At 42.2% G+C, this 15,364-nt stretch overlaps 1 protein-coding gene across 3 annotated transcripts in view; it reads right to left on the reverse strand.

Moving 5' to 3' along the window:
- Positions 1–1,931: 1,931 nt before the first annotated feature.
- The window catches only part of LOC121427632 (exosome component 10-like), a 73,949-nt gene continuing 60,516 nt past the window's right edge, over positions 1,932–15,364 (reverse strand). For all 3 annotated transcript variants that reach the window (XM_041624134.1, XM_041624138.1, XM_041624137.1), the window contains exon 21: positions 1,932–4,143. In XM_041624134.1, the coding sequence (XP_041480068.1) occupies positions 4,092–4,143 (52 nt within the window). In that variant the 3' untranslated portion in view covers positions 1,932–4,091. The remainder of the gene's footprint in view (positions 4,144–15,364) is intronic.

Here is a 15,364-nt window from a genome sequence, read left to right on the forward strand (position 1 = left end):
TTTTCTCTGTTTCCACGGTCGTCACGATAAGTGCAATTATACGTGGCACAGGACGACATCTTAAACTTTGAATTAGGTATAAATTCATATTGAAAAGTGCTGTTATAAGAGTTGATCTGGTAAGTATAATTAAGATTGATACTATTGTCGTGAACCAGACTCTACTTCGATTTTGGCTCTTTTGGGGGAACTCGGCGTGCGGAGGTACCAACTTCCGGTGCTTCAACACGGAATAGGCCAATCAGCGTTATTGTTCCCATCCAGATAAGGGAGAGATCAGTGGTGTTGGCCATATGCTCCAATTTGTGACCTAGATTACACGCCAACTGAGTGGTTGGGGGAAACGACTGCAGAGGAGGGGCGGTCGAACTAAAAACAAAAGAAGAAGACAAGAAGGCAAATGAAAGGAGTAATGATAAAAAATGAAATCGTTTTATAGATTTAATGATGAAGTCTATAAGAAAATTGGACTACGGTATATTCTAAGAAGGGTCAGTTTCTTTTGCTCACCCGAAAATCGTATGAGTTCTGTCGCTCTTTTTTTTTTTACTCCACTAGGTGGAGCAGTGGCTGCTTCGTGAGAGAGCGACCTCCTCCTGAACTGAAGGTTAAGGGTTCAATCCCGTCCGATCGAGTTATGCTGGTCATACCATCCCTTTGCCTACTTGCCATGCGATTGATACATTGGAGTGCATGTTGCGGGAAGTGACTTGAGCTAACGTTATTCGGGGCCATCGGGATTACCAGTTGATAGTTCCAGCGATTAATATTGGTATAATAAGTGTAGGCCTATAATCATCACCATCATCATCGTCATCATCATCATCATCATCCTATCCTCTCCATAATCATCACTTAGTATTGTCCTCATTATCAGAGCTAGGCTATCATCGTTCTTTACAACCACAAACAATTTCGTGAGTATTGGGCACATTCGGCCTCTGATCATCACTCGATAGCAGTGGGATTTCTTGTCAAGGCATTCAAATGATTATATTAGGAAAGCAGACAGCTTCTTCCGCGATATTACACTCAAAGGGTTATTTAAAAGTGGCCTATGGGTAACTCGTCTGGGTGACGAAAACGAAGGGGATGGGAGGTGGGGTAAGTCGACCCTGTCGCCTCAATCCTGAAGTGCATTTAAATCAACATATTTACGTTTCAAATTCATAGACTTTTCTGTGGAATGTGGAAAACTCAAAAGGGGCACTTTCATCTCTGAAACGAATCCCGCACAATTTTTGCAAAGTTCGAGGAAATCGGGCGCTCGATGTATTGTGCTGTTCTCTCCTCTAAAACTAAATGACAGGATAAACGCAAGACCAACTGGGTTTCCTCTCTTTTAATAAACGATTTTAAAATATTGATTTATTGGCATGCTTCACTCTGACTCACGAGGGGTTGTATCGAAGAGGAGAGGGAGGTGGCAGGCAAGCCACGATTTTGACAAGATTTCCGTTCACTAATTCAATGAATGTCTTCTGTAAAAGTTATGGGAGGGTAATTCTTCCAATTCTTGGTCATGTTTGCAGCTTTCGTGTGTTTGTTTACATTTTCTGTTTGTCCATGCTCTCACCAACTCTGCATCCATCTCTCTTTTAACCATTCTTCTGTGTCCCCCTCCCATTACCCCTCCTTCGCTCCGCCCCCCCCCCCCCCTCTTTCTCTTTCCCTCTATAGCCCCCTTTCCAAGAAACGCCTACATTATAGTAATGTAATTTGTTTAAAGGCTATAGAAATGAGTTGTTGGGATGGAACAGACAGTATCGTCATATTTCCAATACAGTCATTTATAGGTCGGGAGAGGAGGGGGTAGGGTACCCCACACTTTCATCAGACCCCCCCCCCCTCTTTCTCTCTTGGTATTCTCATGAATATTGTCTGGAGCTATCAACGTCACACAACAAAAGTACACAAATTTAATACAATAGTTGTGTAAAATTAGCATGTGTTTGTATAATTGCTTCATCCATAAACTTTATGAGAAAATGCATGAGAATCATTAAAAAGGGAGACTAAAAAAAAAAAAAAAAATAATTCAGCAAATTTTAAAGCTCTGTTGGAGTTTTTTTTTAAATGTCAAATTAACTGAATTGTTTTCTAGTATTCTCAACGACGTGTAGCTTTTACCTGTCATCTGTTAGTTTCATTACTATTTTACAGATATTCAAAGTTTCAGACTTCCTATATGAATGGAGGATTACAGTTCAAACAAGCATGGACATATTGTGTGTTTTGAACTCCCAGTCCAATAACTGTAGTGTGGGTAACTTTCAATTCTCATTCAGTTTCTATCAAAATGTGATATATTGGTGACAATGAAACCTTTGTCATTTGAAAACCCAAAATATTCTACTATGGTTAAAAGCCCAAAGGCATCAACACACTTCACAAACATTATGATGATGAACTCAAAAGAGTAAAACATGATGAGCTAGGGCGGGGGGGGGGGGGGAGGACAGTGCCAATAAAATTTCTGGGAGCAACATAATTTTTGTATAAGATACTAAGACCTGGTTAAATGAAAAGGTTATACATACATATTGATTTTGGTCAGGTCTTGAATAAGTAAAAGCATGAGATGTCTAATATTTCAACTCAAAAAGTCCAATAAAATAATCATTGTCTAAGAAAATATCACTGTCATATACATGTGCAGTAGAGTGAGAAAAAAGGGCAATGTACAGTATGTATTTCAAGCATTAACAGAGTCAAGCTATTGAAGGCACTACCACTTGTAAATTTTATGGCAAGGTCCACATTTAAAGTCTACATACATGCAGCAGACCTTCTTGTGTCAAGTCAAAGTTCTTTTAAGACCATAACATGCAAAGAACTAGTACTGATGTATGCATTGTTCACAAACTTATAAGTGGAACACATTTCAATAGACCCAAGATATCATACATAAAACTTGGGTATATTCTTTGGGATAAAAAAATGAAATTCAATAACATCTATGTACGCATAAAACATTCAACTATTGTTGTGTAAATAGAGTAATGAATGAGAGAAGAGGGAGGAATAGACCAGCATTCATGCAATTGGTGGAAAGAAATATTGTCATTGGTGAACCAAACTTTGAGATTATCTTGGCAGTCATCTTTGATCATCCATGTTACACTAATTCAATAACTCTTAGTCTAAGGGCTAGAAACTCTGTAACTCGAAAAGTAAATCACATCCTTTTTTATGAGAACATACATGGTTTTCCCTCTATCAACCACAAGGCAATACCCCGTTTCCCGACTTAGGAGTAGAAAATAAAACCTTTGTTTTGTGAGGGGAAGAGGTATTCTACCCTTTCTGCAAAAGATGAGTACAGACTGTAAGTAATCGTTTGAAAAATGGAGTATTTTTAACAAAGAAAGATATAAATTATGCAGTAATCAAGAATATGAATCCATGGTTGTTTCATATATAGTTCATGTTGACATCACCGCAATTGAATTTGCCTGTGGATGGCACACATGTCGAAACAGAAATTTGACAAAAATTAATGTCTCTGGCACCGCCTAAATGGGTGGAGGCATTCACTATCACTCTGCCTGCTAAAACTCTGGAGCTTAATCAAAATGCCTAAGTTATAAACATTACCAAGTCTTATCTCTACAGATTTCTTGACCAAAAGAGGCACCACTGGTCAATGGTCTTATGTCTTTTATTCAAGTGGTCAAATACTGACCCTTCAAGCTGCGGTGTGTATCTCCTTTCATTTCTCAGGGCTGTGAGTGGTCACAAATAAAAAGATCTGAAAAAAAAGATGAAGAGGGCTGAAAAAGTCTGAAATAGAAAGAGCTCCCATACATTTTGTACAGGGGGAAGCCAAAATAAGCTGAAATTAGGCTGAAAATTAAAAACAAAAAAATCTGAAATCAGCTAAATATCGTAACTCTCACACCCCTGATTTCTTGACCAAGAGAAGTCAGACTGGTTGCATGGTCTCATGTCCAGTTTCAAATGGTCAGATTTAGGAACCTGACCAGTCAAACGGCTACCTCCTTTATTTTCTTGATCATAATAGGCTGCACTGGTCCCATGGTCCAGTTTCTATTTGTCGGATTGAGGGACCCTACTGACTGGTCAAGCAGCTATCTCCTTTGATTTCTTGGCCAGTGACCCCTCGGACCTCTGTTTCCACCACTGTACAGAAGATAAAATGAGAAAAAAAATATACATCAATAACAAAAATATGTAATTTCAGTAAAACCTGTCTACTAACCCAAAATAAACCGGGGGGTCAATCTGAACCCCCCCTCGACAAATTTTGCCACTTCGCCATTGCGCAAATTTTTTTGACTGCGCTGCTCGCTGACTTTTTACTTTCAAGTCTGCCGCCGCATCTTTGGAGACCAAATTTGTGACACCCAAAATTGCTCAAAAATGTGATTCTGTGTACAAAGTCAATGCAAATTGTGCTTTTCAACCAAAAATCAGAAATGTATGATTATTTTTTCTTTTGTTGGTTTAAATGGATTTATTTTATGCTATTCATGATCGCAAAAAGGTCCCTGACAAAGCTCATCGGAAAAAATGAAGGTTTTAAAAAACAAAGAAATACATAAGAATAAAAAAACAATAAAATACACACAAAATCAATCATATTTTTGCAATTTTTTGTAGATGTTTGTTAGAAATGTAACAATTATCTTCTCATTAAAAATTGGCATTCTACTAGCGATACAAATTGAGTTAAAGGCAAAAACATACACAAAAAATACAAATTTAGGGCAAATTTCATTCGCTTATTTGCATAATCAAATTAAAATATACTGTATAAACAATTGATTTTTAAAAAATTTTACTATTCAGTCTTGTAATTTACATACGGCTCTACGCGCATGCAAATTTTTGCGGTGATCGCGCAATCAGCGGCGGAGATCTGGGGGGGGGGGGGGTAAAATTGATCCCTCCCCCTCAATATTATCATATATCTAGATCTGGTACATTATCATGAAACTTCTGATGATCACTAACATAGAAACGCATATGTAGGACAGTGTATTAATATTGCTTCGAAAAATACCCAACATTTGATGGAATTCCGTGCATATTTTGCTTGTTTCTCAGTAATTAAGCATTTTTTTCCATGAGCTTTTGGCTCATATTTTTTTTTTATACATCCACACACTTTGGAAGTAATTTCATTGGATTCTGTTTGAAATCATATTGTTACCACAACTGGTATAAATTTACCTTTAAAATTGCGATAAATGGGGATTTACCAGAGCTCTTTTTTTTAGTTCCAGGGATCATTTGAGAGTTTCAAGGGCTGAATCGCCCCCAGCCACTATATTATTATTTTTTCCTGCTGTAGCATTACTTTGATTGGAAAGTGAAACCAATGAGAATTTTAACAAGGTGTACTCCATTAATTTTAATCCAAGTTTCGATAAATCTACTACGATTTGCTTGATCAGTTTCACTCTTTATTCAAATCAATTTGATTTTCGGGCAGACTACCCTTTCAAGAGCGACAAACAAGATCGCATTTCACAATACACGGTTTCAGTAACGACTGATAACATGATATAGTGTCAGCCAATCAAATAGCTACGATTTAAGGAGAAACCTTGGATCGAGATCATTGACTAACAAAATACTTTTTTTACGAGATGGGGTCAGTAGAACTTTGCACTTTCTGACACTTGGCTTTTATTTCCCACGTACACCATTTATTGTTACCAGGACAATTCTCAAGACTTCTCATTGACCTAGAAATCAAGGAGAGGGTTTAGATGTACGTACCAGGCGGATAAGTCAACCTTCGTATCTATTTTCATGCTCAGGAAACCCGAGTAGTACTGTGTTTCATGGTTGTATTGCGTTCTAAACTATATGTATGTCACCTGTAAAAGTTCATTTCCATAATATTCAGATTTTGATAGTCCAAACAGTCACGGACAAGTCAGTCTGCCTCATCACGCAGTTTGCTCTTGCTCAGCCAATCAGATGCTGCCAAATTTCAGAGGCTTTTAACGAAATATGACATCACACAAACAATCCTTGATACACATTGTTATGAAGGCTGTCACCACTTTATATTCACAGACCAGGAGTACCAGCTATTTGAGAGAACAAAATTCTCCAATTTTTCCCAGATGAAGTTATTCCCTGATAATTATTTTCACCCATTCCAAGGTTTGCATGTTTTCATAAGTTGTTGCAGTGATTTACATGTTTTTTCAGTATAAAAATAAAAATGTAAAACTAATTAGTACCACCATAACCAGTCATTCAATGGATGTTGTTTTGATTAAAACAAAAAGTCAAAATATAACAGAGTCTGACTGACTACTTTGCTTTTTAGGCTGATCAAAATTCCCTGATTTCCCCCCTCATTTGAGGCATTGGCCCCTTGATTTGAGGTATTTCAAAAATAAAATCCCTGATTTTTCCCTGAATGGAAAAGTTAAATAATTTTCCCTGATTTCCCTGATGGACTGGCAGCCCTGCAGACTTGTATTTACACCCTAATTTGTCAAATGAAATTTAATTCTGATTGATTCCATTTCATCAAATGTCGATCATATTTTCTGCATTATTTTTTTCTTTATTTTGAGGACCTCTCTTTTCTCTCTCAGTGCCAATGACAGCTAGAGTTGACTGCTATAATTCAACAAATAACTCAGTCACTTTTAGCTAGTATTGTTAAATAGATACTGTTGATTTAGTGAAAAAATCTGCTCTCATTTCAGTATGAAACAAATTAAACAAAATGAAAAAAGATAGGATAAATAGGGAAGCTCATGTCTGGAAATATTTGGTATCGTTTGAAAGAGTAACAGCTTCCCTGCAAATATTGTAAACAAATATGTCTGTATAGAAATTACAGCTAAAAATTTAAAGGCATTTTAAAAGCAATCTCTATAGATTTGGTAGAACTTTCAAACAAGAAATACCCCTTGAGTTCACAACGGATTTCAGAAGCCTCGTTTTTTTTTACGATCCCACCTCTAGACATAATTAGCAGTATTACGCCATTTTACATCACCCTGAAATGGCTTCATAACACGTCATTAAAAATACTCTTTTTATCATATGCTTTTATCTTCTACCATTAAATATCATAATTATGGTGTCACTGCTGGGATCCACAGCAATAATCACCTTTTACCCTCTAGTATATTTCTTTTTATTAATCATAAAACAACATTTTGAAGTCTACAGTAGTAGGGTAATTAAGGAATTTTATGGCCTGCTAAATTCAAGCCTGGAGCTTTACGCTGAGTGAGTACAAAGTTATGGTTGCTCTTATCATTCTCACAATGTTAATACTACAACATGTATAATACACTCAAAGAAATGTAAGGAAAAAATGTATGGTTAAAACAAGCAAAATCAACCAAAAGTTGATTTGGATAAAGAGCAAATAATCAAGCAAACATACATGTCAACACTGAAAAAAAGTATTAAAAGTGGATGTATAGTGTCATATTTCAAAGTTTTACTAAATTCATAAAAAAACAGAAAAATATAGTAATAACAAGGATACTTTTACCCACTAAAAAAATAATGCAAAATATCAAGCATTTAAAGATAAATTCCAGTTTTGATAACGACCTCAAAATGACTTTTTACAGAATCTAATACAATGACCACTGAAGTGTCTGTTTGTTTGTATGAATAAAAAATATGTACCAAAGGATTCTGGAAGAAATTGTGTAATTGCTGAGAAATAAGCAAAATAAGCGCAGATTCGGTCACTTCCGTCGGGTCTTTATTCCAGCAATATTAATACACTGTCCCACGTGTGCCTATCTGTGTAGGTGATCTTCAGTGTGAACATTTTTCAGTGTAGATTTCAAGATTTCACAAAGTTCAGTTTATGTAACTGTACCAGATCTACATGTAGATCCTCGATGATGTACTGACAATTAAGCCTTGTTTTACAGACTTTCTCATGAAATCAGTGTTCACTGCAACTACAAGAATTTCTCTTTAAACTTTATTATTCAAACTATATGAGAATGATAATTTCTTTTTTTTATTATACAAATACACTTCAAAGCTGTCATCAACAAGTGGAACATCTATAGCAGTCTCGCTTGCATATTACACAATCAATATAACAGCAGTGCTGAATTTGAATACGACTAATTATTCTTAATAAACACAATTCATAGAATAATAAACAAGTGGAACGCCTCTGGCAGTCTCGCCTACATTACGCAATTCGATATAGCAGTAGTGCTTCCTTTGAAAACCAGCTAATGAATAATTATTCACAGAAGAAAACATTAATAAGATAATAAAATATGTCCATTGACCCAAAATGACCTTTGACCATGATCATGTGACCTAAGGATCATACTTGATTACCCTGATGTCGATGTTTCACGAGCAAGTACCATAAACTTCCTACGTTATGATGCCAATTCAACACATACTCCCAACACTGCCAGAGTTCATTGACCTTTTAAAATGACCTTTGACCTTGGCCATGTTCCTGAAACACACACAGGGTATTCAGGGATACACTGCTGCTCTTATATCCAAGTTTGATGAACTAAATCCATAGACTTTTAAAGTAATGATGACAATTCCACAAATACCCCCAACATTACCAGTTTGTTGACCCTAAATGACCTTTGACCTTGGTCATGTGACCTGAATTTAGCACAGAATGTTCAAGGGTACTTGATTGCTCTTATGACCAAGTTTCATGAACTAGAGCCATAAAATTTCAAAGTTATGACAATTCCTCATGTAACCCTAACATGGCCAAAGTTGGTTGACCCTAAGTGACCTTTGACCTTAATCATGTGACTCAAAACATAGGCAGGATATCAAGTGATACACTACTACCCTTATGTCTAATTTTTTTTAACTAGGTCCACATACTTTTGAAGCTATGACAACATTTCAAAAACTTAACCTTGGTTAATTGATTATTGATTCCCTCAACATAGACTAAGTTCATTGACCCTAAATGACCTTTGACCTTGGTCATGTGACCTGAAAATCGGAAAAGTGGTGCCTATAGTCTTGCTCTGCTATGCAGGTGAGACAAAAGCCATGTTCATTGACCATAAATGACATTTGAAATTGATCATGAGACGTAAGACTTGTGCAAGACAATCCGCGATACTTGGTTACTCTTACATGTACATGTATGTCCACATTTCATGATCTACATGTAGATCCATAAACTTTCAAATTTTATGATGCCAATTCGAAAAATACCCCCGACTTGGTCAAAGGTCATCGACCCTAAATGACCTTTGACCCTGGTCATGTGAGCTGAAACTCAAACAGGATGCTCAGCAATATTTGTTTACCCTTATGTCCAAGTTTCAAAAACTAGGTCCATATACTTTCTAAGTTATGACATTTCAAAAACTTAACCTTTGGTTAAGATTTCAACGTTGACAAAGGCGCCTATGGTCTCGCTCTGTTATGCTGGCGAGACAAAAACTGTCAATTGAAAAAATAAACAACCTTTTTTATAATATTAAGTGGAAAGTAAGGCAAGATATCAGAAACACAAACTAAGAATGTTGGTAATGGAATCACATTACCCATGTGGAAGTACTGAAGTAAAAAAAAAAAATCCTTACATTTACATGCATATTTTAGGTATGAAGAAACAAAACCAAGTTATGAAAATACTTACCTGATTTTCTTATTTACGAGATAACTCATACATCTACTTGATTTGCTAGTTCAGCCCTCTGGACTGCCATACCCGAATAGAACTCCCAAGGATTTAAAAAGCGCGAGCGCGCCCTCTCCCGTTCAGGCTTACTACCCATGATCACCGCGCAATTAGCGTCCATCTTCCTCACCTTTCGCAAGCCCATACGTTGAAACATGTTGCTACGCAAGGCGGAGGGTCGGTGGGAGGGTATCAAGTAGATGTATGAGTTATCTCGTAAATAAGAAAATCAGGTAAGTATTTTCATAATTTACTTCAATAACTCCATACATCTACTTGATTTGCTAGACCAGCACGGACTCAAACCATAGGGAGGCATGTTTTCAATTGTAAGCCTAAGAAAATTTAAAAGAAAAAAACAAAAACAACGAAATTTAGGGAGGGGGAAAAAGCCGCAGCTGCTTTAAGCGCCGAAGCAGCAAATCTCGCCTCGCTGGACGGAATGTCCTTCAAGTAGAAAGAAGTGAAGGAGTTAGTTGAGCGCCAAAAGGCGGCCCTCAAAAATGTACTCGAGAGGAATGCCCTGTATACTCAGGAATACTAAGTATCATGGGCCCTCGGCCTAGTGTCAGGAGAACAACATCACCTGCTGACTAGAGCGTAAGAATCGAAATTTGTTGAAAATTTCAACAAGAATCGTGATCGGAAAACTGAAGCTTTTAAGGCTCAGTAAGTGATCAATCGACCAATCTGAGAAGGCGAGATATCTCAGAACCCCTACCGAAATTTAAGCGTGCCGCTTGCTAGTAACTAGCATGCGACTAGCAGGGCACTCGCTTAATAAGCGAGTGCATGCTAGCGAACAGTCCCTGCTCGCTAAAAGATCGCTTAACTATTACTCTGCACGCATATCACACGCTTATTAAGCTAACCGCATGCTAGTTACTAGCATGCCGCAAGCTTGCGCAAGCTAGTCGCACGCTTCCCGCAAGCTTGGAAATTTCTGTAGGGGAAGCCTCCGCGTGGGAGAAAGCGCCCAGAATTCGATATCTGTCTCAAATGCGTGAGGGCAGAAATCTGCAGAATTCTGATAGAGAGCTGTGGTAAAAAGTTACTAGCGGTCCGAAGGGGACCAGGAACGACGGAGAGTAGGGATTTAGGAAGAAAACCACTCGTAAGGCAGACAAGGGTCGAGAAAGCGACTGAGTGCCATCCTGTTAATAAGGAATGCCGCGGGCATGTTGCCTATGTAGAAAAGAGCAGTCTGGTCAAAACAGCTCAACCGGGCGTGTCAGGGATACAGCGCGGTACACATCACGACAAAAGTGTGTTAGACCGAGTGATCGAGAGAGAACTCAGGATCCCCTTTCTCCCATACTGATTGAAGCACCCATCTGAGGGTGCAGTGCCCGCGGTGGAAGAGGTGGCTTGGCTCAAGCCACCATCGCCGAGAGAGCCCGTGAGGCTAGGCTGCGATGGCTGTCCGCTGGGCGGGGGAATCCCTAGCAGCAGCAAGTGTACGCCAGAGGGAGCTGGCGAAAAAAAATCTGTCACGATATTACGTGTAAACGACCATCAAGAGATGCTCTAAACGAACAGACATCGCCAGATATGATACCTCAACCGTTACATTCCCAACGGAATCGAATGAGGTAGCAACGGCCCTGTCCTATCAAGTTAGGGACGGAAACTGGCTAAGAGTGTCGAAGTCCTCGCTTGAAGAAACAAGCGAAGGAGACTTGAGGAAGTAATCACAAAATTTCCATCAGTCTGCGGTGAGAACCAGTTGTTTATGAAAACAGTCACAAGGCCTGTTTCTCAGGTGATCGTAAGAGCGAGCACCGCCGGCGCCGGTTGCGGCAGCGTGGAACAGTCCGATATCGGTAAGATAAGGAGCTCCAAAAAGCTGCGGGGGGGCGGCAAAAATGACGCCCTAAGCAGCGGGGGATGAGAATCTAAATTTCTAAAAGAAGAACTCCAGTGAAGTAAATCACTTACATGGAGAGGCTCATCCACAGTCGGCCCGAGAGAAGGCGGGTCGTAGTGATCGTGGTTAGGAAGGCATAAGCATACATCCATCCACTGTTACATCATCCTCGGTCGTGCGGTGACCCTGGCCACATGCCTTGCATGGAAGGAGGATGAAAGCAGCATGCGGGGCGACTCGAGTGTGCCGTGAAAAAATTTCTAAGAAAGAAGCCGATTCGACTAACGGGCACGGTAAAGACATCCACCGTAGACCACTCCGCACAAGGAGGGAGCGGCGGAGACGCCCGCAAGATTGACCCACATAGAGGGCAGTCTATAAGATAGACAGTTAGAGCTCGACCGATGGTCTGGCGGTGTACAGTTTGGTGTGAACTCGCCGACCCGGTACGGTGGGTGTGCCCAGAAAGTAGGCATAGAATGCCGACAGAGAATCCTGGGGCTTTAAACAAGTTTGAACGCGCGTACATAGCCAACAATCTCATGAGATGTACGGCGGTTACTTTCCTCCGAGATGATGTTTACCCAACCGGGAAAGACTCGGGGAACAGCTGTGAATGTCAACAGGAGGGATATCTAGCATATGAAAAGCTGATTCCTTCCACGTATTCGGTGCGGGTGCTGCCGGCGGTGTCCGGGGGGACGACCGGTGATGGCAGCTCGGGCAGGGTTCGTACGAGCCGCCCGAATACGAGACAAATAGGTTAACATAACCATAATGCACCGGGTGGTGAAGGCATAGCGATTATTAAGCACAGGAGAACTTTTAATCGCCGTGACATTCAGATCCGATATACATACTCATAAGCTCGGAGAGCTATGAGATAGTGAGACATACCGCTGAGCGGTGATGGTGCTCATATCAGAGTCGCCCTCTCTTCAGCGGCGATCGCTGGAGAACGGGTGTCTGTACTAGCCCTGACTCTGGCGTTGCAAGGGTAGGAGCTAAGTAAGACAGGGCACCCTTACTTTCGAATAGAAAGTGAGGTTCAGGCCAGAAAAGCGACGGTCCCGTCGCCTGGGCGGACGGTCCGCGGACGTGATAGGTTGTCCTCTCAAAGCAGCCAAACATTCTCACGAGAGAAGTGCGGCATGCGGTATGTAAGAGATTCATACCTCCAATCTACGGGCCCGCTTAGGGGGAAGAATGGAGTTACCGCTGAAGGAGTCGTCGCCGTATGTGAGCTTGACGTAGAGGGCGAATTCGGGAGAACCTGCATAATAATCGCCCCCCCCCCCCTGCCTCTGCCTTCTCGCTAGCCTTGAGAGGCTTGAAAATTTCGAGACGGCGGCGCCGGAGCCTGGCGCTTCCGGGCAGCAGCAGAGCGGGGGTGGGTTTACACCCACGGAGCTGGCGGCTTCCTCGTCGTAGGAGCCGCCTCGTCTAGAGCGACCCCGTCACTCTCCGAGACCCCCAATTCGGCCGATTGAGCTCGGAGCGCCTGAAGAGGCGGGGCGAGAAAATATGGACTCCCTTGCTTCATCAATACCCCCACCCGGAGGGTAGATGTGAGGTAGATACTTGTCAAGCAGCGCCTGAGCGCTTACTGAAAAGTCGACCGCGGGATAGGGGTTGTCCTCGTAAAGGGAGTCTCGCTCTATGGACTGAACCGGGGGGTTGTCCAGTAAGCGCCGGGGTGGCCCCGCGTGTCGGCTGGGACACGTGCTCTGAGATCGACGAAAATGCTGGAAAGCACACGCGATCTTGGGGCACCCGGTTAGTCGGTGCACTGGCTGGCGATTTAACAGAATCGCTCGAGGATTTCCCGGGTGTCTGGTGGTTATTGCCCACTTGTCTCGCTTGATGCTCAGGGGCATCAGCGGGGTGAGTAGACGTCGAGGGTGGGGTGAACCCGCACTACTCGAAAGCAGAATGTAGCAGCATGAATAGCTGTAACATCTGACCACCGACACAAGGGTCTAAAGGAGGGACGCCCATGGCAACAGGGCTGGCCGACCTCACCTTCGACCTCTTCTTCTTCGCGGCCTCCGCCGGTGTGGCCGGGGCAGAAGAAGGCACAAGAGGCACGGGTGATTTCTTACGATTTGCCGCCCCTGGCAGGGCGGCCGTCAACAACGAAACTTCACCCGAATCTGACGGGGTCAGATTGTGGTCACAGTCTGATGTGTGACGCCTCTCGCGGTAGCAGAATGTAGCAGCATGAATAGCTGTAACATCTGACCACCGACACAAGGGTCTGAAGGAGGAACGCCCATGGCAGCAGGGCTGGCCAACCTCTCCTTCGACCTCTTCTTCTTCTCTTTCTGCGGGCTCCGCCGGCGTGGCCGGGGCAGAAGAAGGCATGAGAGGCACGGGTGATTTCTTACGATTTGCCGCCCCTGGCAGGGCGGCCGCCGACAATGAAAATTCACCCGAATCTGACGGGGTCAGATTGTGGTCACAGCCCGATGTGTGACGCCTCTCGCGGTAGCAGAATATAGCAGCATAACATGTATGACTGTAACATCTGGCCACCGATAAGAGGGTCTGAAGGAGGAATGCCCATGGCAACAGGGCTGGCCGACCTCTCCTTCGACCTCTTCTTCTTCTTCTTATTTTGCGGGCTCCGCCGGCGTGGCCGGAGCAGAAGAAGGCACAAGAGGCACGGGTGATCTCTTACGATTTGCCGCCCCTGGCAGGGCGGCCGCCAACAACGAAACTTCACCCGAATCTGACGGGGTCAGATTGTGGTCACGATCAGATTGTGGTTACAGTCTGTGTGACGCCTCTCGCGGTCAGGGGCTGGGCGATCTCTCCCGATGCTGTCAACGGAGGACGACTTATACGGCAGAGATCCTGACCTGTGCCGGGGGGAGAGAACCGCACTCTCCCTCCGGACTTCTGGTGACCCGGTAGCCGGTGGGTCGCATAGCCCTATGGGTGCTGCGGCGGCAGGACCTAGTTTAGGCTTGGAAGCCTTGGCTACCACTTTTTCCTTTGTCCGAGACCGTGGCACCACAGTCTCGGCCTTCCTTCTCTTAGCATCCGACCGCAAATTCGGAATGCTGATCGACGCACCCTCATACTCACCGCCGCTGGGCGCTCACCGCGGCGTCCTTCCTGCTCGCCTGGAGGCGGCCGACTTCTGTAACTTGCAATCGGGACGGTCCCCGTGGAGGGCACCAGGTCCTCTGGGGCTGTGTTAGTCCCATTCAAAGATACCTCTCTCTACCCTGAAAAAGGAAAAACAAGAATTTTTCTTTTTCTTTTTTTTTTTTTTTTACAAAGATCTCGCTTAGATTAAAGGTGGAGACCGGAGTGGTCTTTCCCTCCTCCTAAAAGGAGTTTGTTTGAGCAAACAGAACAAAACAAGAGGGGAGGGGTAGGGAGGAAGAAGAAACTAAGAATAGTTTAGGTATCTGCCTGTAAGAAAATAAAAAGGAGGTCGGAGACTTTGAAAAAAGAAACTCCTACAAGGTTCCCCTACTATATTCTCTTTTTTGTGCCCGAAGGAAAAATTCGAAACAAAAATTAAAAAATGAATGCAAGTTCAGAAGAGAACGAACTTTCCACCTGCGAAGAAACACAAAAACAAGCATTTCAGAGCAGGAAGAAAAGGGATTGAGAGACAAATAATTCCAGATAAGAGAAATTTTACGATAATTTCCAAGAGGAAAAAAAAAGTAACCTCCTGTGGAAAGGTAAAGAAATTCAGAGCAGGAGGAAGGAGGAACGTCTCTAGTAACGATTCCAAGAGGAAGAACGACACAGTAAATCCTCAAAGGGAATCGTAGAGCCCGCCTGTCGAAATAAAAAATATATAAGACTAGGAGGGAAGA

This window comes from Lytechinus variegatus, chromosome 14 (genome assembly GCF_018143015.1).
Source record: "Lytechinus variegatus isolate NC3 chromosome 14, Lvar_3.0, whole genome shotgun sequence".
Taxonomy (NCBI): domain Eukaryota; kingdom Metazoa; phylum Echinodermata; class Echinoidea; order Temnopleuroida; family Toxopneustidae; genus Lytechinus; species Lytechinus variegatus.